The 25,457-nt window shown below is 38.8% G+C and overlaps 1 protein-coding gene across 3 annotated transcripts in view; it reads right to left on the minus strand.

Moving 5' to 3' along the window:
- ttc7a (tetratricopeptide repeat domain 7A) overlaps nucleotides 1–25,457 on the minus strand; it is a 131,534-nt gene that overhangs the window by 42,269 nt on the left and 63,808 nt on the right. For all 3 annotated transcript variants that reach the window (XM_062058813.1, XM_062058814.1, XM_062058812.1), the window contains exons 17-19: nucleotides 20,867–20,983; nucleotides 17,702–17,814; nucleotides 17,173–17,304 (exon numbers count right to left, since the gene is read on the minus strand). In XM_062058813.1, coding sequence (XP_061914797.1) covers nucleotides 17,173–17,304; nucleotides 17,702–17,814; nucleotides 20,867–20,983 — 362 coding nt within the window. The remainder of the gene's footprint in view (nucleotides 1–17,172; nucleotides 17,305–17,701; nucleotides 17,815–20,866; nucleotides 20,984–25,457) is intronic.

Consider the following 25,457-nt stretch of genomic DNA (forward strand, 5'->3'; position numbering starts at 1 on the left):
CACATGAGCACACATTTATGCTTCATTTCTCAGCACATGAATAGCTGGAGTTGAAGGTTGGATGTAGAAAATAACCTTCAAAAAATTGCACTACGCAACAAGGGACATGACCCTGACATGCTTCCTCTCATTCAACTCCCTTCAGCCCAAAAGAGTAGTGCAAACCCACTGGTACTGTTGCAACATTTCTCTTTTGGATGCTCTCTACTGTATACAATACATTTACTGTCTACTTTCTGCTACTTCATATAACTGTGCAGAATCAACTGCTGGGCCCCTTTTCTGTGCTTTGGTGTGTTCCTCTGAGTAAGGACGTATTTGGCGAGTTTCAAATAAAATGTGGTTGAATGCCAAGTTTAGACTCTAATAATTTTGAGAATATAAGCAAATTTACTAATCAGAATCCTAGCTCATGTGATGATAGCTTCCAGAGAGCACATGATAACATGTGGACAGTAGTTTGTAGGGGTGTGGGAAAAAAATCAATTTGAATTTGAATCGCGATTCTCACGTTGTGTGATTCAGAATCGATTCTCATTTTTTTTTAAATCGATTTTTTTTGGGGGGGGGATTTATTTTATTTTATTTTATTTTTTTAATTAATCAATCCAACAAAACAATACACAGCAATACCGTAACAATGCAATCCAATTCCAAAACCAAACCCGACCCAGCAACACTCAGAACTGCAATAAACAGAGCAATTGAGAGGAGACACAAACACGACACAGAACAAACCAAAAGTAGTGAAACAAAAATGAATATTATCAACAACAGTATCAATATTAATTACAATTGCAACATAGCAGTGATTAAAAATCCCTTATTGACATTATCATTAGACATCTATAAAATAAAAATAAAAAAGAACAATAGTGTCACAGTGGCTTACACTTGCATCACATCTCATAAGCTTGACAACACACTGTGTCCAATATTTTCACAAAGATAAAATAAGTAATATTTTTGGTTCATTTAATAGTTAAAACAAATTTATGTTATTGCAGTCAGTTGATAAAACATTGTCCTTTACAATTATAAAAGCTTTTTACAAAAATCTACTACTCTGCTAGCATGTCAGCAGACTGGGGTAGATCCTGCTGAAATCCTATGTATTGAATGAATAGAGAATCCTTTTGAATCGGGAAAAAAATCGTTTTTGAATCGAGAATCGTGTTGAACTGAAAAAAAAAATCGATTTTGAATCGAATCGTGACCCCAAGAATCGATATTGAATCAAATCGTGGGATACCCAAAGATTCACAGCCCTAGTAGTTTCTTTAGCATGTACAATTGTCATGATCCGTCAGCAGGTCACATCCAGTGTTGGCTTTTGTTGCATTGATCTCCTCGGTTTTGGATTTAGTTCAGTTCCGAGCACTTCTGCCCTCCTTTGTTTCCTTTCCATTGCTAGGAGCTATGAGGCCACACCTGTCTGTCATAATGATTAGCATTCCCACCTGTTGTAAGGCTAATCATCTCCCTGATTTATACCCGTCTTGCCATACAGTAAGCGCTGGTCCATTGCTCACTTCACGCGACAAGTTACATTCCAGGTTTGTGTCTGTTTCGTTTGATTTTTAGGTGTATGCTCAACTATACTGCCTTTGTTATATTGCCGCTAAGCTAAGCTTGCCGTGAGCGTCACAGGCTACTTGCGGCATGACAGCTTTTTGAGTATTTTTACCTCTCTTATGGATAAAATATTCTTACTTGCACTTCGCCTCCTGCTTGTCCTTTGCATCCTGGGAAACAAAATCTGCGTCAACGCGACCAGAACGTTACGGAGTGGACCAGCCAAAAGAAGCGGTTCTCGCAATGGAAAGCAGCAGCACAGTCGTGGTGGTGTGACTCTGAATACGAGGAAGAGGAAGTGGACGATGTGCACCTCTCTTAGGGGATGTATGAAGCATGGGGCTTGCTGATGTCGAAGATTACTGATGCAGAGAACCGGTGCTTTTTCCGGGAAAAAGACGAGGAAATGGCCCCGTTGGACCGTGTCTGTCCCGGTGACGTAGCCGCCCTGCCATCTTGTTCTTGCCGTCACCGAAAGTCGGCGGCAGCGTGCCTCCTGCGCAAACCTTCTCTTCACTAGACCCAGGCACTGACAGCTGCTTCTACCTCGCCACTTCAGCCCGAACATGGTACAACGGACACACACCTGGCATCTGTTTCCTCTGCTTGTGCTACCGTCCAGAGCCGTCAGAGCTCGGAAACACCACAGCCTGGTGATGTCACTATGTCAACAGTGTTCCCAAGGACATGTGCACGGAAGTGGGGGAAACCAAGATGGCGCCGTGACAGGTCTTATTTGCGAGAGCAGTATCTAAAAATAATTTAAACTTGTGAAAACGGTTTGTGTTTGATTGAAAATAAATGTAATCGTTTCCCTATAGTCTCTAATTCATTTTGTGTTTCATTTGGCTGGACTTTGGAGGCTGTTCCCTTGTACTATGTCGTCTTCTGGCTCAAAGAGAAAAAGTATGGCAAGGAAGATGGCGGAAAACGCTACAACCGGAGCCTCAAACCCGCTAATTGAGAACTGCCATGACTATTGCATCAGTGAGGACGGTATGAAAAGTTGTCTCATGAATGAAGAAGACTTTCCTTAACACCGGAGAAACCTCCCACCAAAAAAGGAAAAGATGAAATGGATAAGAGCGACATGTCTCTACGCAATCCGCGCTAATTAACACCCGCTCGGACGAGCTGAACGCCTGCTCGGACGAGCTGAAAAAGTGAATCTAGACCAGGGGTGGGCAATTAATTTTTACCGGGGGCCGCATGAGCAACCCGGGCACTGCTGGAGGGCCACACCGACAATATTTCAATTAAATTTTGCACAAATTATTTTTGATATACCGTAAGATAGATAATAATAATATTTTCATTTAACCTAACTTATCTTTATACAAAAGCAGATGGCTTTTGATGGTTTTATTTTTAACACTTTCTTACACAACACTTCCTGATGTACACTACCGTTCAAAAGTTTGGGGTCACCCAAACAATTTTGTGGAATAGCCTTCATTTCTAAGAACAAGAATAGACTGTCGAGTTTCAGATGAAAGTTCTCTTTTTCTGGCCATTTTGAGAGTTTAATTGACCCCACAAATGTGATGCTCCAGAAACTCAATGTGCTCAAAGGAAGGTCAGTTTTGTAGCTTCTGTAACGAGCTAAACTGTTTTCAGATGTGTGAACATGATTGCACAAGGGTTTTCTAATCATCAATTAGCCTTCTGAGCCAATGAGCAAACACATTGTACCATTAGAACACTGGAGTGATAGTTGCTGGAAATGGGCCTCTATACACCTATGTAGATATTGCACCAAAAACCAGACATTTGCAGCTAGAATAGTCATTTACCACATTAGCAATGTATAGAGTGTATTTCTTTCAAGTTAAGACTAGTTTAAAGTTATCTTCATTGAAAAGTACAGTGCTTTTCCTTCAAAAATAAGGACATTTCAATGTGACCCCAAACTTTTGAACGGTAGTGTATATTACAATACAAAAATGTCAATTTCTGTCACTTCATCCTGCATCCTCTTTGTTGTGAACGTAGCACGCCTGTAAGGTGATTGGCGAAGAAGGAGGAAGCGTTGCTGTTGCGGAAATGAGGAGTGAGGATTGGTTTTCCTTTTGGAAAGAACGAGATAAGTTGAGCTCTGTTAGTATAGCATGCTCAATAAAAGTTTAAAAAGAGCATCAGACTTGGTGTGCACTTCTTCTGGACGCTACAATTGGTGTCACAAGTGGGATGAAATGCCTCCCAGTTCGCCTTGCCATCAAACCTGGCAGTCTTCATTGAGGGCGGAATTTCCCCCGTGGCAAGCAGTAAACCTGTAAACGCTGTCTCTCTCTCTCTTTCTCTCAGTCTCTCTCTCTCTCTTTGCGGCGAGCTCCTCACGTGGCACGTACCTCCCGATGACGTAGCACACAAACAGTGCAGTATGCGCAAAGTTTTACTTCTGACATCAATTGTAGCGTCCAGAAGAAGTGCACACCAAGTCTGACACAATTTTTAAACTTTTATTGAGCAAGCTATACTAACACAGCTCAACATATCTCGTTCCTTCCACACGCACGTCTCCTCACTTCTCATTTACGCAACTCAAGAAGACAACATCTACTTCAGCAGGTCGTTACACTATATTCTTTAAACACAGCAACCTGTGTACCACAAATAAGCACACGGCTTTACCTTTACTTGGCAGTCCATGTCTTGTTGAAAACACGCCATTCGTCATCAACTTTTCTCTTTTTAGCGTCTCGGGGATAACCGGGCATCACTTGTCGCTGTGCGCCTTCACTCACAGGACATACACACATATAACACTTTTCAAAATAAAAGCAGCACAGTTGTATTGCACGCACGACAAAGATGTTTTTTTAAATTTATTTTGTATTTGTGATTGCCGCTGCGCGCACGAGCATACGTCCACACGGAAGTAATACAAATAACGCTTTTCAAAACAAAAGCAGCACCGTTGTATTGCACACTCGAAATAGATACTTTTTTAAATTTATTTTGTAATTTATAATTGGCCTCACGCGGGCCGGACAGGGACGTACAAAGGGCCGGATGCGGCCCGCGGGCCGCAGAATGCCCAGGTCTGATCTAGACCAACACCACTCAAATTGCCAGCCTGAGCATTAAAGTGGAACAAGTCTGAAAACAAATGAGCGAGGTAAAGGGGAGGGTTTCTGAGCTGGAACTGGCTGTTGAGGGGGATAAGAAACTAATCAGTGCACTACAGGTACGCATCACCGAGATGGAGAGATATTCAAGGCGATGGAACCTGAGAAAGCATGGTAAGGCCGAGCGTGTGGAGGACAGAGATGTATTTGAAGAGGTTATTCGAGTTTGCCAGGCTCTGCTGCCGTCTGATGCTGAACGGCTCCCGAATGTTATCGACACGTGCACCACGTTGGAGGAAGACTCCGAAAGGTAACAGGTGTGTTTTCGTGCAGTTTTCCTCCCGTGTGCACAGAGCTGCAGTCTGGGCCGCTGCAAATAATTCCTCTTACTTGCGAGGCAACGGGCTGCGCTTCGCCGAGGATAAATCCGACAGATAAGCAAGAATGAAGCTATGGCTACTGGTGGATGAAGCTCACAAGGCAGGGAAAATTGCCTACTTTGTAGGTGGTCAAGCATTTATTGACAAAGAAGAAATCCCTCTTCCAGTCTGAAGATACACCTTTCAGACATTTACTTACTCCTGACTTTGTTATTTTGTTGAAAGAGTTTAAACTTATGCACCAGCCAGTGTTTGCACTTTTTTTAATATTAATATGATGCTGTTACCAATGCATCTAATTGATCTATAGTTTCTCTCAACGCCAGGGGGTTAAGGCAGAGCTTGAAGCGCGATTCATGTTTCTTACAGGAGACACAGTATGAATGATGACGTACAGTTTTGGAGAACTCAATGGGGTAATGAAATATATTGCATCACAGCGTTCTGGTGGAGTTAGCACACTCAAAAACAATGTTACAGGGGTTTTATTGCATCATAGTGACTATGATAAAAATGGCCATTATATTTTCCAGGTTTTCAAGATTCAGAAAACTAACATTATAGTTGTTAATATTTATGGATATAACTCAGTGCCTGACAATATTTTAATTAGTGAAGTGTAAAATAAAATTCTACATTGGCTTGCCAAATTTCCAAATGCTTATATACCTGTAGGAGGTGATTTCAATACTGCCCTTGACAATTCACTTGATAGATGGCCACCAGGCTTTCAAAATACTATCAGCTCAAATATGAAACTATTAACGCAAAGGCTTGATTTAATTGATGCCTGGAGAACTAAAATTCCTGATAAAAAATCCTTCACCTGGTCTAATAAATCAAGCTCAAGAAAGTTGAGGATAAATATGTGGTTAATTTCTAACGCACTACTAGTAAAATTCTCTCCACTCCTTTGACTGATCATAAGGCTATACAGATTCACATCTCTCTACAGCCGTTTCACTATTGTCCAAATAACTCATACTGGAAACTCAATAGTTCGTTTTTATGTCATGAAGCAGTAAAAATGAGGATTAAAGAACGAATACTAATCCCTTCTAACTAGAAATATTTTGTGAAAGTATTGATAAAGGTGTCCTTCCACCAACTTTACCACGAGGCCTGATTACCTTTATACCCAAACCAAACAAAGATTTGCTAGTCATTGATAATTGGTGTCCAATTAGCCTTCTAAACAATGACTATAAGATTGTAGCTATTATTTTCGCTAAATGTTTAAAACTGGTTCTGGAGGACAAAATTGACGAGACACAGTCAGGATTTATGAGAGGGAGGCACATATCGAATAATCTCAGGCCTGCACTTGACAGAGTGGAATACTCAGAGGTAATCAATGATAAAGGCTTCCTTCTTTTCTTGGACTTCTACAAAGCCTTTAATTTGATCGAACATGAATTTATCTTTAAGACACTAAACAAATTTGGCTTCAGCAACTTCTGCAAAACAATTAAGACTGTGTACTGCAATAACAATAATAGCTCAATAAATGTATAAACTGGTACATCTCCAAGGTTCGAATTAAAACGTTGTATACGGGAAGGTTGTCCTTTATCTCTATATCTATTTTTGTTAGCCACCCAATTGTTATCTGTTCATATAAAACTGGTCATTTAAAAGGGATCTTGATATTAGACAGAGGGTGTTGTGTCATCAGCCAACTGGCTGATGACACAACACTCTTTTTGAAGGACTCTTCTCAAACTCCTCTTGCCTTGGATGTGATTTGTGTATTTTCTTTGCCTTCTGGTCTCCACTTAAATGTGAATAAGTGTGAATTAATGGCTGTGAACAGATGTGAAATGCTGTCTATATGTAATATTCCATTTAAGGAAAGGGTTAATTACCTAGGAATAAATGTTACTAAAAACCTGAGTTCTGCATCGGTCCTGAACTTTACTACAATTGTAGAAAAAAAAACTATAAAATATTTAACCAATGGCTGCAGAGAGATTTATCCTTAAAAGGCAGAACATTACTCTCCAAAGCAGAAGGTATCCCGAGGCTTACATAAGCAGCTATTTCTTTAGATGTTAACCAAAAAATATGCAATAATATTGAGAAAATACTTGTCGACTTTATTTGGAAAAACAAAATTCATTACATTAAGAAATATGTTCTAATGAACAATTACAGTAAGGGTGGTCCAAATTTTCTCGATTTTACTACACTGTACAACACATTCAAGATTAATTGGATAAGACACTATTTAAAAGATCCTACCTCAATTTGGAACTTCATTTCTCATCATGTATTTTCTAATCTCGGAGGCTTAAAATATTTGTTATTGTGTAACTACAATATTGATAGGATTCCTGTTTCTCTTTCAGACTTCCACAAACAGCCCATTCTGGCATGGTCTCTTCTCTATCAACAGAATTTCTCACCTACAGGATACTTCATTTGGAACAATAGAGAAATGTTATAAAAATAAATCACTTTTCCTCGAAAATTGGTTCAAGAATGGTATTATTTTGGTGCGTCAGCTTTTCAATAAGAAAGGTAAACTTTTTAATTACCAGGAATTTCTCCACCATTTTAAGGTCCCTGTGACTCCCAAACAATTTGCCATTGGCTTTGATGCAATTTCAACAAGTGTTATGTTGTACAGGGGTTATTCATTTTCTTTCTGCTGTAACAATTGTGAATGATCCACTTGACACTCCTGTGTTTGAGTTTGAGTTTATTTCGAACATGCAAGTATACAACATGATACATCACAATTTCCAGTTTCTCTTTTCGAGCTTATTTAATTCTACCCCCTTTCTTTTACATAACAGTTGCTAAAACATTTGTTCACTTCCTGTTCTCAATTTATTCACAATATACTCCATAAGTAATAAAAATAAAAATAAATAAATATTACTCTGTGAAGTAAGTTACATTTCATACGGTGAGATGAGTAAGTTTATTTAGAAAATTAATGGATGGATGAAATAAATTCAGAATGTTTATCATGGTTCTTCTTCTTTGTACTTTGTAAACACTTTAAGTTTGAAGAGGGTCATATTAGTACATTGTTTGATTGCTTTGCTTAATTAAGATTAAAGATTAAAGTACCAATGATTGTCACACACACACTAGATGTGGTGAAATTTGTCCTCTGCATTTGACCCATCCCCTTGGGGAGCAGTGGGCAGCAGCGGCGCCGCGCCCGGGAATCATTTTGGTGATTTAACCCCCAACTCCAACCCTTGATGCTGAGTGCCAAGCAGGGTCCATTCCATAATTAAATTCCACATACAGATATACTGAAGGTCTCAAGTGTTGTACGTGCATACAAATGTTTTAAATTAAAATTTTCTCTAAGTTTATATTTCTCCTCTTTTTTTGAGAAGAATTGTTGTATATTCTTGGGTAGCAGGTTATAGTTTGCTTTGTGTATAATTTTAGCTGTTTGCAAATTCACTATGTCGTGGAATTTCAGTATTTTTGATTCAATAAATAAAGGGTTTGTATGTTCTCTATATCCAACATTATGTATTATTCTAAATGATCTTTTTTGTAACACCGTTAATGAATGAAGTGCACTTTTGTAGTTATTTCCTCATATTTTTACACAATAACTCATATATGGTAACACTAGCGAGCAGTAGAGAATATGAAGTGATTTTTGGTCCAGAACATGTTTTGCTTTATTCATTATTGACGTGTTTCTTGCTACTTTATGTTGTATATTTTTTACATGAGATTTCCAGTTCAATTTATCATCAATCATTATATCTAGAAATTTGGTTTCATTTACTCTTTCAATTTGTGTTTTGTCTATTTGTATTTGTGTTTGACTTTCTCTTCTACTGTTACCAAATAGCATTATTTTAGTTTTACTGAGATTCAAAGATAGTCTGTTTTTGTCAAACCATCTTTTTAATTTGTTAATTTCTTCTGTAATTATTTGTATTAACTTCTGTGTGTTCTCTCCTGAGCAAAACGATGTTGTATCATCCGCAAATAATACTAACTTTAAATCTTTTGTAACTTTACAAATGTCATTTATATAGAGATTGAATGATGTTGGTCCTAGTATTGATCCCCGAGGTACATCACAGGATATATTTAGCGTTGTAGATGTGTGTTCGCCTAGCTTCACGTATTGTTTCCTGTTCGTTAAATAACTTCTTATCCAGTTTAAGACCAACCCTCTAATGCCATATGGTTCTAGTTTTTTGATTAAAATATTGTGATTAATTGTGTCAAATGCTTTAGTTAGATCCATAAACACTGCTGACGCACATTTTTTTACTATCTATTGCATTGGTCATTTCTTCTGTAATTTCAATTAAAGCTATCGAAGTTGAAAGATTAGCTCTGGTTCTCTTCGAGTATTCTATTTTTGTTTGTGAAACTCTCTAATCTGTTATTGAACAGTTTTTCAATGATTTTAGAAAATTGTGGAAGTAAAGAAACAGGTCTATAATTTGTAAATTGGTGTTTGTCTCCAGTCTTATAAATTGGTGCAACTTTAGCTTTTTTCATTTTGTTTGGAAATGTACCTGTTTGAAATGATAGGTTACTAATATACATTAATGGTCCTGAGATCTCTTCAATAACCTTTTTTATCGTTTCCATATCAATTCCATTTCAATCAGTTGAAGTCTTAGATTTGCTTTTTTTCACGATTAAAACCATTTCCTCCTGTGTCACATTACTGAGGAACATGGAGTTGGGATTTCGCTCTATGGTATCATTATAGTCCTCAATTGAAACTGGGTCTGGAATCCTTTCTTCCAATTTTTGTCCAATATTTACAAAGTAATTATTGAAGCTTTCAACTACTTCCTTTATGTTGTCATTATTTTTGTTTCCGTCTAAGAAGTATTGGGGATAGTACCTCTTAGTGCCATTTTTAATAATGCTTTTGAGTATGCCCCATGTTGCTCTCATATTGTTTTTGTTCCTGTCCAATAACTCACAGCAATATTCTTTTCTACATGATCGTAGTATGTTTGTTAGCTTGTTTTTATACTTTTTGTACTTATTTTCTGCCTCTGTAGTTCTTTGTGCTATACATTTTCTATATAGTTTATTCTTCTAATTACAAGCATTTTTTAATCCTTTTGTCATCCATGGTTGAATATTCTTTCTCTGCTTTATACTGAGTTGTTTCCATGGACAATGTTTGTCATAAAGTATTATGAAGTTGTTTAAGAAATGTTCATATGCTTCATCAACCTCTTTTTCATTGTACACATTGTCCCAATTTTGCTTTTCTAGCTCAATTTTTGAAAGCCATCATCCTTTTCTCTGTGCAAAGTCTTCGAAATGTCCCTTTGTCTTCCATTTTCTTCTTGAAGTTTCCATCATATATTGTGAAAACTGGCAGATGATCACTAACGTCGGTTATAAGTAGACCACTTGTAGTGTTATTATCAAAATCATTGGTAAAAATATTATCAATAAGCGTGGCACAGTGTCCTGTGATTCTGCTTGGCTTTGTGATTTTAGGATATAAACTGTTGCTGTACATCAGGGGTCCCCAAACTTTTTGACTCGGGGGCCGCATTGGGTTAAAACAATTTGGCCGGGGGCCGGGCTGTATGTATGTATGTATGTATATATATATATATATATATATATATATATATATATATATATATATATATATATATATATATATATATATATATTATATATAAATATATATATATATATATATATATATATATATATATATATATATATATATATATATATATATATATATATATATAAATATAAATATATATATATATATATATATATAAATATATATATATATATATATATATATATATAAATATATATATATAAATATATATATATATATATATATATATATATAAATATATATATATATATAAATATATATATATATATATATATATAAATATATATATATAAATATATATATATATATATAAATATATATATAAATATATATATATATATATATATATATATATATATATATATATATATATATATATATATATATATACATATATATATATATATATATATATATATATATATATATATATATATATATATATATATATATATATATATATATATATAGCGCACTTTCCGCGCGCAATGATGTCACGTTATCGATGAGAAAATGTATTTTTAGACATTATGATTTGCCTGACCGGCTAGGAGACACTGTGAGTAGCAAGCGGTACAAAGTGGATAAGAAAAGACAGACATTTTTTTTTTTTTTTTTTTAATACTTGGGACTTCCCGCGGGCCTGATTTTGGACGCTGGCGGGCCGGATGTGGCCCACGGGCCGTAGTTTGGGGACCCCTGCTGTACATTGTATCAATGAAGTCATCAATAGACTTTTGCTTGTTAGGGTTCAATGAGTCACCATATAAGAAAATTATTTTTTTACCATTGTCCATGTAATTTGCCTTGATCCATTCTTCAAATGTTTCTATACTTGACTTAGGTGATCTATATATACAACTGATGAAAATGTTTTTGCTTTTTTCCGGACATATTTCAATGGTTATACAATCTAAGATATTATTTATAGCAAATGACATGTTTTTTACCACTTTGTAGTTCAGGTTCTTCATCATGTACACAGGTACTCCTCCTCCATTTTTGTTGGTTCTGTTGATGTAGTTTAGTTCATATCCTTCCAGATCAAAATCTATTCCTTTTTTATCATCAATCAATGTTTCTGTGACAGCGATCACTTTGAAGGGTTCGTTGATGTGTTCCAAAAAGTTCTTAATGTTGTTGTAATTTGCATACAAGCTTCTGCTATTAAAATTAATAATTGACAATTTGTTATCACGTTTAATGTTGCTATTATATTGTTAGTTTGTATAATGAAAACAATTATTACTGATGTGGGAGAAAAAATTTGTATCTGGATCTATATCACTTTCCAAATCCTGGTTTTTGTGATCCTTGTTGCATAAGTTTTTTAGTTCCATATTTTCTTGTTAAACAATCTTTGATGTTGTTTCAATAATCTCTATAAGTGTAGGTGGATGCACTCCTGAATCTAGGTCTTCTTGTTTAGTCGTCCCTTGGAACATAGTAGTGTTGATGTTGAATTTAGGTGTTTATTTTCTGTCAGAGTCCATTATCATCGTTGTTTTGGAAGCTGTGTAAACTTTAAAATGTGTCTAGGTCCTTGATGTCATAGACAACAAGTAGTCTTGCTTCTGGACTTCCATTCAGCTTGATGTAGATTTTACAGTTGGCGCTCCAAGTTCCCTGGATTTTTCCATGCTTTCTCAAGTTGGGTGCTTTCTTGGCGATTCCAGCATTACGTTTTGTGAGATGCTCATTCATGTACACATTTGTTCCCTTCAGCTTCTTTCCCTGTCTCAGCAATGCCATTTTCGATTTTCTGTTTACGAGTTTCACGAGGACGACTGGAGTGGCGTTGTTGTTTCTTCCGTTCAGTGGGATGCATGTTTCGATGGTATTAATGTCGATTTCAATTTCCTTTGATTGCAGAAAGTTGACCACTTGCTGTTCTGCTGAGACAATATCCATTTCATCTGGTTCACCTCCATTATTCACAGCTTTCACATAGGATCTTGGTTTAATTCGGTGCCCTGTCAAGATGATATCATTCATTCGTTTATCCTGATCCATTTCATCTATGATATTCCACAGCATGTTGTTGTCTTCTTGAAGGGTCTTCATTTGTTGGTACGTTTCATAGGCGTCCTTTTTTACGTTGTTATTCTGAGTTTGCAGACTTTCTATATTTTCCTGCAGACTTTTCATATCTTGTTTGTGTTCTGTTGTTGCTTTTCTCAGATCTTCTTTAATTTCTTTAATTTCTTCTTTCCATCCATTCATAATTTCTTTCAATTCTTCTTTCATTTCTTCTTTAAATTCATGGAATAGTTTTTGTAGTATCCCTTCTTGATTCCCATCATGTCCTGTGTCCAACCTCAAATCTTGTTCCCCCTTGTGTCCTGTGTCAGCTGACATCGAACGTTTCGGGATTTCAGTTTTTCCTTTAGCTTTTGGCATCGCGGCAGGTCGCTGACATCAGTGCCTCTTGTGTCTTAAACGGCAGTTGCTTCTTTAGCGACTTGCGGCACTTTTAACTTGTTTGTTTCAACAATTTCGTACCTTGCGCCGTTCAGAGATCAATTTGAGATGTCAGCCTGTCAACTTATATCACTCTGCGTCGTCGGAAGCACTTTAAAACAGCTATAAACTCGCCATAGCCTTTGGTTGCTAGGCAAGTGCTTTGAGTTGCGGTAAGGCGCCGTTGGCTTGAGGCTAACGGCTCTTCCAACTCGCCTTATTTCAGCGTATCAGTGCCTCTCAACTGACCAAAATCAGGTAGAAGATGCCAGGTGACTCTTCTTTGGCTGTGATCGCAAATCAGTGGTCAAAATCTTCAGACTTAACAAAAACTCCAGTAGCAGAAGCGGAGCCTTTTTCTTTGCGTCCTTTCTCATTGACAGGAAGTGAAACATTGTTTTGATCAAAAAATTCAAAAAAAATCCACAGCTTATTCCAAAATGATTGTTTGTCTGTCTCCCATGTAATTGCGTTCTAGAATAATTTGACATCAGCTGGGTCAAAACTTGGTCTCTTCCTAACAGGTATTTACTTACGAACAAAGTCAAAGAGATTTCTTTCAAGATCATTCATTGTTATTACCCTGTAAAGACTGTGATGGTTAGATACTAGAAGGATATTGATATTACCTGCACCTTATGTAACATGCATCCAGAGACTGTTTACCACCTGTTTTGGACTTGTGAAAGCACTCGATCACTTATCCTTCCAGCCTACCGACGAACCCCGACGCACGAACCATGTTACATTTTTGCGCCCAATTGGCCGGCGGCGGTAAGAAAAGGAAAAGGAAATGTCGGAGCACAACCCCCTGACAGCGCTGGGGCAGGTCCTGGCGGACGTGGCGGCGGCAAACCACCAGCAGATAGAGGTGGTCCGCAAACAAATGGCCCAGCAAGGGCAGATCCTCCAGGCGATGGCCAGCAGGTTGGGAGCGGCACCGCCAACAGGCCTTGCGGCCTCCATGCAGCGCATGGCGGAGGCCGTAGACCCACAGGCCTTCCTGGACGTTTTCGAGGCCACGGCGGCGTCATGCGGGTGGCCTGAAAAGGAGTGGGGGGTGCGTCTGCTACCACTGCTTGCGGGAGAGGCACAGCGGGCAGCGCTGAGCCTACCAGCGGGCTCCCGGGTGCAGTTCCCGGACCTGAGGCGGGCCATCCTGGACCAGGTCGGCAGCACGGCGGAAGACCACCGACGCCGCTTTCGGGCACTGAGGCTGGGGCCGGAGGACCGCCCGTTCGCGCTGGGCCAGCAACTTAGAGACGCGGCAACCCGGTGGCTAAACCCGACAAGGGCCGACAGCCCCATGCTGGAATTCATCCTCCTCGAACAATTCCTGGAGGCCATTCCAGAGCGGACATCAGCGTGGGTCCAGTATCACCGCCCACACGACCTGACAGCGGCGGTGACGCTGGCCGAGGACCACCTGGCCGTGCACCGGGTAGCGCGGCAGGAGCAGGCGGCCCCGAGGAGGACCGAGCGCCCTGTACCATCCCCCAAGGTGCGGGCAACCCGGTCACGTACGGTGGGAGTGCCCGCTGATGGAGGTGGGACAGGTGATGCGGGTTGTCGGCCCTCCAGCGCCCTCCCCCGATCCGGGAGAGGCGTATTGCGTCCCGGTAAGGGCACAAGGGAGTACATACCGGGCAATGGTGGATTCGGGCTGTAGGCAGTCCATGATCCACCAAAACCTGGTTCGACCCGGGGCTTTGAGGCAGGCAACACGGGTGAGAATTAAATGTATTCATGGTGATGTGCACGAATACCCTATTGTGCCAGTGGAAATTTGGTATAATGGGCAAAAGCATAGTGTCAAGGTTGCTGTAAGTGCGCGCCTTACGCACCCCGTAGTTTTAGGTACAAATTGGCCGAGGTTTAACCGTTTAGTGACACAATGTGCATGGGTGCGTTCACGGACCGTAGGAAAGGGGAATGTCTGCGCCATTCTCAGTGGCGACGCGGGTTCATCCGATACTGACGAGGGGGAACCGGTGGGGGCTTCGTGGGAAGCCCCCCCCCCCCCCCCGTACCCCCATTGGCACCCTACAGAGGACTTCCCCCTCGAGCAGTCCTGAGATGAAACCCTGCGCTCGGCCTGGGACCAGGTGGCTTACATCGACGGTCAGCTGGTGCGCCCGGGAACAGCGCGGGTATTCCCTTATTTTTCAATTATTACAGATATATTATACCGGGTGAGCCGTGACACTCAAACAGAAGAGGAAATCACCCAGTTGTTGGTGCCGAAACGCCGCCGGGAAATGGTTTTCCAGGCGGCGGACTTCAATCCCATGGCTGGCCACATAAGAGTATGATAAAACACTCATTAGGGTCATGGTCCAATTCTATTGGCTGGGCATCCGGGCAGTCGTGCGCCGCTGGTGTGCTGCCTGCCCGTACTGCCAGCAGGTGAACCCGGCGGCCACCCCCAAAGCGCCCTTGCGCCCATTGCCGCTCATGGAGGTCCCCTTTCGAAAGAATTGGTATGGACCTCATCGGACCATTCCACCCGAGCACACGGGGATATCGTTTTGAGCTAGTCTTGGTGGATTACGCAACGCGCTATCTTGAAGCAGTGCCATTGCGCTCCATCTCTGCAAAGAGTGTCACGCAGGCGCTGTTTCAGGTCATCTCCCGAGTTGGAATCCCGAAAGAGATTCTGACTGACCAGGGTACGTCCTTTATGCCACGCACGATGAAGGAACTATACGGATTATTGGGGATTAAAGCGGATGTTGCCAAACTGCAGCAGCGCTTTTCTGATGGGTTCTCCCATCGGCCCGGCCGCACGAACCTCATCCAACGTCATATTGAGACCAGCCCCGGGGTTACGGTGCGGTCCCGGCCCTACAGGCTCCCCGAACACAAACGCAAAGATCTACAGCATTCCTCTGTGGAGAGAGGAGGAACTTCCAGAAGGACAACCATCTCTGCATCAATCCACCAATAAGGCCTGTATGGTAGAGTGGCCAAACGGAAGATATTCCTTCGTAAAAATTTGTCAAACTGCACCTGAAAGACTCTCAGACCATGATAAAAAAAATTATCTGGCCTGATGAGACAAATATTGACCTCTTTGGCGTGAATGCCAGGCATCATGTTTGGATGAAACCTGTCACGGCTCATCACCATGCCAATACCATCCCTACAGTGAAGCATGGTGGTGGCAGCATCATGGTGTGGAGGTGTTTTTCAGCAACATGAACTGGGACACTAGTCAGGATAGAGGGAAAGATGAATGCAGCAATGCACAGAGACATCCTAGATTAAAAAAAAAAACAATGCTTCCCATCCAACCTGATGGAGCTTGAGAGGTGCTGCAAAAAGGAATGGACCAAACTGCCCAAATATAGGTGTGCCAAGAGTGTGGCATCGTATTCAAAAGGAATTGAGGCTGTAGTTGCTGCGAAAGGTGCATCAACAAAGTATTAGGCAAAGGCTGTGACTACTTATGTACATGTGAATTTTTTATGTTTTAATACATTTGCAAATGAAAAAATAAATAAATCACATTGTCATTATGGGGCATTGTCTGTAACATTTATTTTGAGTACAAAAATCAATGTATTCCACTTTAGAATAAGGCTGTAACATAACAAAATGTGTAAAAGGCGACATGCTGCGAATACTTTCCGGATGCACTGTAGAACAATGTGCAAAATAAGCATTATAGGTACAACCCACCCTCTCTGTTTTCTTCAGTAAAGGTAAAAGTGATGTTAAAAGTTAATTTATCAATTTTATTTGTCAAATATATATGTATTTTGCATTGTTTTCTGCATGTATAACTATCATTACTCTCTAAAAAATGTGTCAGTGTTAATATTTTTGGGTGTCTGGAACAAATATAATTGGATTTATATGATTTCTTATGGGAAAAATGGATTCGGTTCTTGTCAGACGTCTTGGGACGGATCACTAACAAAAAATGATGCACAACTAGACTTAATATTCCCAGAAACTATGCAGTCTTGTCCAATATGTCATAGTGCTCTGAGCAATGTACATAACATTTATTTTAATTGTGTAAATTTTTCAGAGACATCCAAACAAGCATTTAAAAATAAAATATGTGTTGCTCTCATACCAGCTTGCAGCCAGATGCGTTCAAGGGTAGTCCAGATGTACGTAGGTCCTTGGCGATGCATTAAGCTAATGTCTGACACTTCTGAGAGGGCTGCATCCAGGCGAGATGCTGCAACCGTTGGACTCATGGACCCTGATCGTGGAAAGTGAAGTAAAAAGAGATATTTAAAATAATAATGATGATAAGTGTGCGGATCTTAACAGTTAAATAAGCCTCCAAGTGTGGCATTTTTCAGTGCATATTAAAACATATTTGCAGCAGTCAATTAAATGTTGTGACTACAAAAGAAAAAGCATTATCAACACTAGCATCATACTGTATTTTTTTTTTACCTAGGCTCCTTCAGTCAAACTAGCATTGGATACCCTTCAAAATAAAGAATGTTCCTACTTTGACATTGAACTGTACTAACAGATTGAAAACTAACATACAGTAGAGGGTTTAACATACTGATACTGTATATGGAAAGCGGACATTCCAACAAATAGAAACCTAGAAATAATTAAACCATGCAGCAAAGAAATCAGACCAGTGGAAGTGTCTTGGAAGTCGGGCAGAGTGAGGTGGATGGATGTTTTACTGAATCCATGGCTAGCCCCGTGCCTCTCAACCACTGGAACACTGCTGGTGTCATCTGTCTCACTGGAACACACACAGACAGAAATAAAAACTGATACTGTATGTAACCAATATGTTCCAAAGATACTGTATTTCGAATCAGATTCCAATAACAATGTCAACTCACAATCTGAAATTGTTGATTACACTATTTAAATGGAAATTATTTGTGTAGTAAACCAAAGCACAAGAGTTGTTTGTTGTCATAAAAATGTGCATTAACAGTTTGAAACACATACTGTAGAACAGTGGCGTGCGGGGAGGTTAATGTCTGGTGAGGCACTGCATCATCACAGTCAGATTTACAAACATATGAACCCTAAATAGTATCTTATTCACCATGTGATTGGCAGCAGTTAACGGGTTATGTTTAAAAGCTCATACCAGCATTCTTTACACATACAAACTAGCACACAAAAAAGCACATTTAATAAAAAAAACATTATTATGGTCTTACCTTTCTTGCTGGACATCCAGCCTTTGCGTGTGTACCACGCCGTTTGAAAAGAACAAGTCTTCTGTCCCAAAGTCAAAAGCAAACCTTTTAGCTCCGGCGTTGGTCTACCTCTAATTATTACCTCCTGCTTCGATTGAAAGTCCAGTTTAGAAAACTGTTTTATTTTACATATGTAATCCTCCATGTTTTTAATAAAAGTTCAGGCGAGAGGAAATTAAAAAACGCTGCACTTATTATTGCTAACTTTTTTTTTTCTTTTCTTTTTTTTTCCTTCTGCGGCAAGGAATGATCTCTGGGATCACTACCGCCCTCTACCACCAGGAGGCCGGATTACTGCGAGCCTCAGACAGTACGTCTTTGGCAGCAGTTTTATGAATGCTCAGCTGAAAAAATATGTTACACACATACAGTTGTTGACAAAATACACTGTACATTATATACCTCAGCTAACTAAACTATGGAAATGTATAATATAATTCATATAGCAATACAGTCTCACTGCACAGCAGCTCAGCAGTTAGCCGAGTCATTGTGCACAATCCATGTTGAGGCACAAATCAGTGACGTGCCTCAACTGGCTGTTGATCACCACACCGTCTCTTCTCAGTATTTGAACGGCAAATGTGAATATAAAAATAAAAATAATCTAAAACTGGTGAAGTTAAATGGAAAATAACTTTCGTATAATCACTGGATACATATAACAATTTAATTAATTTTTTTTTTTTAAACTTTTTCTTTCTTTCCATGACGGCAGGTGAGGCCCCGCCTCCCCTGCCTCTAGTGACTGCACGCCACTGCTGTAGAACGACTAGATCACCAAACTTATTCCATGGGGTCATATAGAAAAAAAACTGAAAAATGCTGGGGCCATTTTAATACATTTTGTACAATAATTTTATAGATTAAAAAAACATTACAATGTAGGTCAATCATATATGCTATACTATCTGAACAAAACATTCATAACTTATAGTAGCTTTGTGTCATATTGATTCTTTACTAATAATAGTTATTGTACCATCCAAAACATTTTTAAAAGCTTAAGCAAACTCGATAAAGTATCAGATCTTGGAAAAAATGTGTACACATGTTCATTACAACAGGATACGCGTGCTGTAAATCAACAAAAAACATGTACAGTTGAGATGTGACTTACTACAACTCACGATTCAATGCGATTCCATTTCTCGGGGTAATGCTTCGATTCAGAATCGATTCAACACGATTCTTGATTGAAAGTAATTCTCGTAATGTAATATTTGGCATATAAATTATAATAAAACTATTTAAACAGATTACAGGCTACAAAGCTTTTCTTGGCCACTGACGTATGATGTATACACGCAGCATGTAAACGCGGAAATGGCTTAAAAAAACGTCTTTTAAAAATCCATTTTGGAAATTTTGAATCGATTGAGAAAAAATATGAATAAAAATTGCGATTCAGCAACCTTGCGATTCAGCAGCCTTATTGTACAGTAGGACACACGGGTGGTCAGGCATATTTGTTTTCAAGGCCCATTTTTTCTTTTTACGTTTGTTTTGTCTGTACAATGTACCGCAGGCCAATAAAAAACTAGCTGTGGGTCGCACTTTGTTCATACCTACACTTTTATTGTAACTTGACATGCTTTATTGCATGAATATTCACCTACATAAACCATACTTGCCAACCTTGAGACCTCCGATACCGGGAGGTGGGGGGTGGGGGGTGGGGGCGTGGTTAAGAGGGGAGTATATTTACAGCTAGAATTCACCAACTCAAGTATTTCATATACAGGTATATATATATAATGTATAAAATACTTGACTTTCAGTGAATTCTAGCTATATATATATATATATATATATATATATATATATATATATATATATATATATATATATATTTATTTATTTATTTATTTATTTTATTATATATATAATACATTTTGCTAGGTGGCCCATAATACTGGGCTGTGAACGGTGCTGCGCTGCCTCCGCCATGTGCTTCGCTCTCCGTTCATGAATGAGTATATCATTATGGCCACAGTGTTCAATGGAGAAGTCTGTTCTACAAAATGTACAGGCAACATACCCCTTCCCCTTCGAACTGTCCTGGATGAACTGAAATTCTTGTTTCCATTAGTTTTGGAACTTGCAAGCGTATTTCTTCATCTTGCTCGTCGACGGCGTCGCCATGTCTGTAACTTCCTCGTTCTTCTGCTTCGTCTCCTTGTTGTGTGCGCAGTTGTGCACTCTACTCTCCAAAAGCCGTAGATGTTATGACGTAATTGGGCAGGCAAGCTGTGGGAAAGCGGACGTGAGAACAGGCTGCCCCTACTCAGGTCCGCATTGAGCTGGAGGGGGCGTGGCCTCCAGCTCCGGCTGAATACCGGGAGTTTGTCGGGAGAAAATTTCTGCCGGGAGGTTATCGGGAGAGGCGCTGAATACCGGGAGTCTCCCGGTAAAACCGGAAGGGTTGGCAAGTATGACATAAACACTGTGGGCGATCGATAGCAATAGCTTCCCTCTAAAATTGCATCCAGCATAACAACGAAACAAACCCACACACACACACACAAACACACCTAAAGTGTCCATACAAGAAATACAGTATACCGTATGCACACTCACTTTGAGGGACTGACATCATAGCGGCTTTGCCAGCATTGCAACATTTCTTCACAGGTTTGTAAGGCCACAGCTGGGCCATAGAGGACCTCTTCAAGCTTAACTTTTGTGAACAGCAAACTGTAGGAAAAATAGGAAACACAAAAATTAAACGTTAAAAATGTCAAATTAAAATTAAAATGTCTTTCCTCTTATGACTATAACAAATTAGGCTTGGTTTTTGCTTCTGTCTAGTCACCACTTGTTCAGTCCGACATCTTCCAGGTTTAAAGATTTGTAGTGTTATATTCTAAGAAGGGATAGATACCTTTCACAACTGAATTCCTAGGGTACTAATTCCCGGTACCTGGGATAGCAGCGGTACCAATTTTCGGTACTTTTGTGTGTGTTCAAGTTGAACATTGTAACATCACCTCGAGTCACAGAGGTGCCGACTTTGCAACCGGATGTGACGTCACATTCTAGAAAATAAGAACAAAACAAAATATGGAACCGTATGATTTTAAGTTTGGTACCTAGTAGTACCGACGGACTTTGGTCGGTACCTATAAAAGTACAGAATTCAGTACCCATCCCTAATTCTAAGTCAAAAAGCGAGGGGCAGTGTTTTTTGAGTAAATTCGGAGAGCAACCATGACACTCATTAACTATTTAGCCTGCTAGTTTCCTGACCGCAAGTGAACAACTGAAGAGAGATGAAGGGTGTTAGTTAATCGATCCGTCACAATTAATGAAAATGTATCCATTTTTGGAGAAGGCAATTGCTACATCCTGAAGCAAGTCATATACACACAGGACTTAATGTACAGAACTAAAAGTCAACCAATCTTAGCCCTGACTTTAGCTACCTTAAGTTACACCTTGGGGAGGTGTACATCACTTGACACTGGAGGAGTATAAACTAGTAGAGGTTAAACCAACAGCACCCCTGCTGGTGCAGTAAATAAATCCACTCCACTTGCTTCAATACACCAATCAGCAATAAATGCCACATAAAATATGAGTTTCCTTTGTTCTTGTAAAAAGGAGGGTTAATACATATGGACCGGTGATGTCTTTCACTGGTCAAAGTCAAGTCAGAATACACATTTTTAAAAAGCTACAGAGTACTACAGTACAGTACTAGGGACACACCACGGAAATACAAGTTCAGTTGTCTTTATCAAAATTGGAATATTGACTCATGGCAAGGCAACGTGAATACATTGTGAGGAACTTCATCTGCATTTCATCAGCCCCTCTGAGTACTTGTCCCTTGATCTCAACTCAATATAAAATATGAAGTAGAAGCTCCTTCATAGTGGAAGCTCTCCCCTGAGACATTAAATTTGAACAGAGCACTCCATCAAGACACTAAAGATGAGTGTTGTGCGCTATTAATTTTGTTCTTCCTGGGCTTTTGGAATGGTATTCTGTATATATTAACGCTTAAGGTTACAAAATTGTGAAATTCAAGCATTCACACAAATGCTATTCTGTTCTTAAACAAGAAATGCCAAATGATTATAGTGGTATTTCTTAGCAAATTCAAATGCAACCATGTGGATTATGCTGCATTCTGGAAATATAATCTCCCAATAAAGTCACTACTTCAACATATAACCGGTCTATCACATCATGCCAAAGACTGCATGATGGGATCTTGGGATTGCTATGGTGTATGGAAGAGTGTTATTCATGTATTTGTGTTTCAGCTCTGTGACAGCATTTCTTAGCATTCATACTGTAAATGTATGCGTGAAATGGTAGTACCCATTCGTATTCTGGTAATTTTATTTTTTTTTGATAGGGACTGTGGTACCTCGGTTTTCATACGCTCCACTTATAATAGGATTACATTTTGAATAATTTTTCTTGCCAAAAGTATGACGCAGTTTCCATATGCCGTCTGAATTGTACATTAAGCTGCTGTATACAGTCAGTTAGCAGCTTCTCTCTATCAAAAACTTTGGGGGGGGGTCAAATATATTTTATTTTTAAGCACATTCTACGTATTTTTGTCGTAAATTAGGCATGTTCAAGCATCAGAAAAATTACTAAATGAACTATAATAATCAATACTACAGTAGTAATAGCCCTTACGCTGAACCTCGGGCAGGATTATTATATTGGATTAAAAAAAGTATAAAACGTATAAAAATAAATGAATAAAAATAAAAAGTACAGCAAAAGAACATATTTCTGTAACCCATTAGAACACAAAAATCCATTCAAGGTCAGTAAAAAGTTTTAAATTGTATCATTAAAAAAGACGTGGAAAAAAAGGAACATATAAATCACCCTAAGAGAATAACTGATTTATTTAACACCTTCTTTGTGAATGTTGGACCCAATTTAGCAAATTAAATTGTACAACCACACTGTCAAATTTAAAAGGGGAACTGCTTTTTTGTGGGGAATTTCACCTATCATTCACAATCATTATGAGAGACAAGAACACACGCGTCTTCTTTTTTTTTGTACAATTTTAAAGATGATCAAAAACGCTTGAAAGATGCGGCTAATGGGAGTCCCTGTTGTAGCATTCAAAGCCCTCTAAAACAACTTCAAAACCCTCCGGCAATGTTTTATATACACACTGCAAGTCTATATAGAATGTAGTAACAGACACGTTCATAACAATATGTAATATGTTCATTATTTACCGTATTCTGATCATTTTACTAATTTCCGGGACTGATTTATTCCGCGCAATGATTTCTGTTTCCATAGCAGCGCACGTGTAACTTCCGGCAACTGTTCAAACACAAGTGTTTTCTAATAATGGCAGACTTGGTAACAGACAATGAAGACGACTATTTTTGGACAAATTAGGATTCACATTCTTATACTTTTGAAGCTAAATATACTGCTGCTTAAAGAAGCAAGCATGAAGGAAGAGTGAGACGTTGGAGCATACAGAAGCCATGAGAGTGAGGTGAAAGCGATTTTGACGCTATAAATATGGAACTTGGAGACAAGCTATTTCGACATAAAAGGATTGCTTACCCAAAATCAACAGGAAACGTCCCCGACGAGCTGGACCAGACAAACAACTGTCCATCAAGTGAGTCACACTTCATATCGATCATGATACATGCAGCACGCCATGTATGTTAGTACAACTACAGTACATACGCTGGCTAGCTCAGCTGTGTACAAACAAAACATGGAATGTGGGCTAATACTTTCCAGATACTGTAATATGATTGTTCATGTTTTTCAGTCAGTACAGATTGGTGTAGTATCGCAGTGTTGTGCATGACCAACTCAAAAGCGTTGGGTGTTGTTGTAGAAGCTAGCTTATTTCTTTCCAAAACATGCCAATGTGTTAGTACGCTAGAAAAAGAGTTCCTCATTGTTCGCTCTTACAATACCAATGTCACGACAGCTAGGTTATTATAAGGGTTAAGGAACGTAAATTAATTATTGTTGACGTTTTTTTTTATGCATTTTTAAAGTGATTTAGAGGTCAAATTGATTGCTTCCATTAGCTGCATTGCTAGCTATGTAGAACGAGCAGATTTATATATGTTAGAAAGTGAAAAAAACAAACCCTTTGTCTTCTTGTCTTTTATAAAGATTGTGAACGATAGGCTAAATTCCTAAAGAAAAGTGTAGTTCCCCTTTAATAAACAAATCATTCAAAACAACTAAAAATCGTTTTTCATTTCTCTTGTTCATAAAAGTGAAATCACAGAAATGGTAAATTCCTCGAAAAACAAGAAGTGAACAGACTGCATGCTTTGATAGACACCTCTGATCAAATAAATTGTTGATTATATACAGTAGCTGTTCCCTTCACATATTTGTAATATTTATTTTATAAAAGGTGTCCTTCCAATGAAAATGGCAAAAGTTATTCCCATCTTCAAAAGTGGAGATGAGCATCAGTTTACCAACTATAGGCCTATTTATTTACTCCCACAACTTTCAAAAATTCTAGAAAAATATATTTGTATCAAAATTAGACTGTTTAATTTATGAGCATCGCTTGCTAAGTAAACAAAAATATGTTTTTGATCAAACAGGTCCACTTCTATTGCAGTGATGGAATTAGTTGAGGAGGTAACCACTGCAATTGATAAGGAGTTCACTGTTAGCGTTTTCATTGACCTGAGCAAGGATTTTGACACCACCGATCACACATTACTTTTAAACAAAATGCAGAGGTATGGTGTCAGAGGTCTTGCTCATGATTGGTTGACACATTAGTTGGTAGTGACAAAGAACAGTATGTGCATATGAACAATGTAGATTCGGATAAAAAGATCATAACACATGGAGTTCCACAAGGCTCTGTAGTGGGACCAAAATGGTTTATATTGTATATTATTATTAATAACATCTGTAAAATATATATATATTTTTTTAATAAACTGTATTCTCTTCGCTGATGATACAAGCCTGTACTGTTCTGGGTAAGACCTTGGCCAGCTCCTAGAGACCGTAGAAAGTGACCTCCTAATTCTAAAGCAATGGTTTGATGCTAATAAACTATCAATTAATTTAAATAAAACAAAATAAATAATTTTTGGAAATAAGAAAATTAACATACCATGTCACATAAAAAGTGCTGATATGGAAGTAGAAAGGTTATATTCAACATTTGTTT

The sequence above is a fragment of the Entelurus aequoreus genome, linkage group LG09 (genome assembly GCF_033978785.1).
Source record: "Entelurus aequoreus isolate RoL-2023_Sb linkage group LG09, RoL_Eaeq_v1.1, whole genome shotgun sequence".
NCBI lineage: Eukaryota > Metazoa > Chordata > Actinopteri > Syngnathiformes > Syngnathidae > Entelurus > Entelurus aequoreus.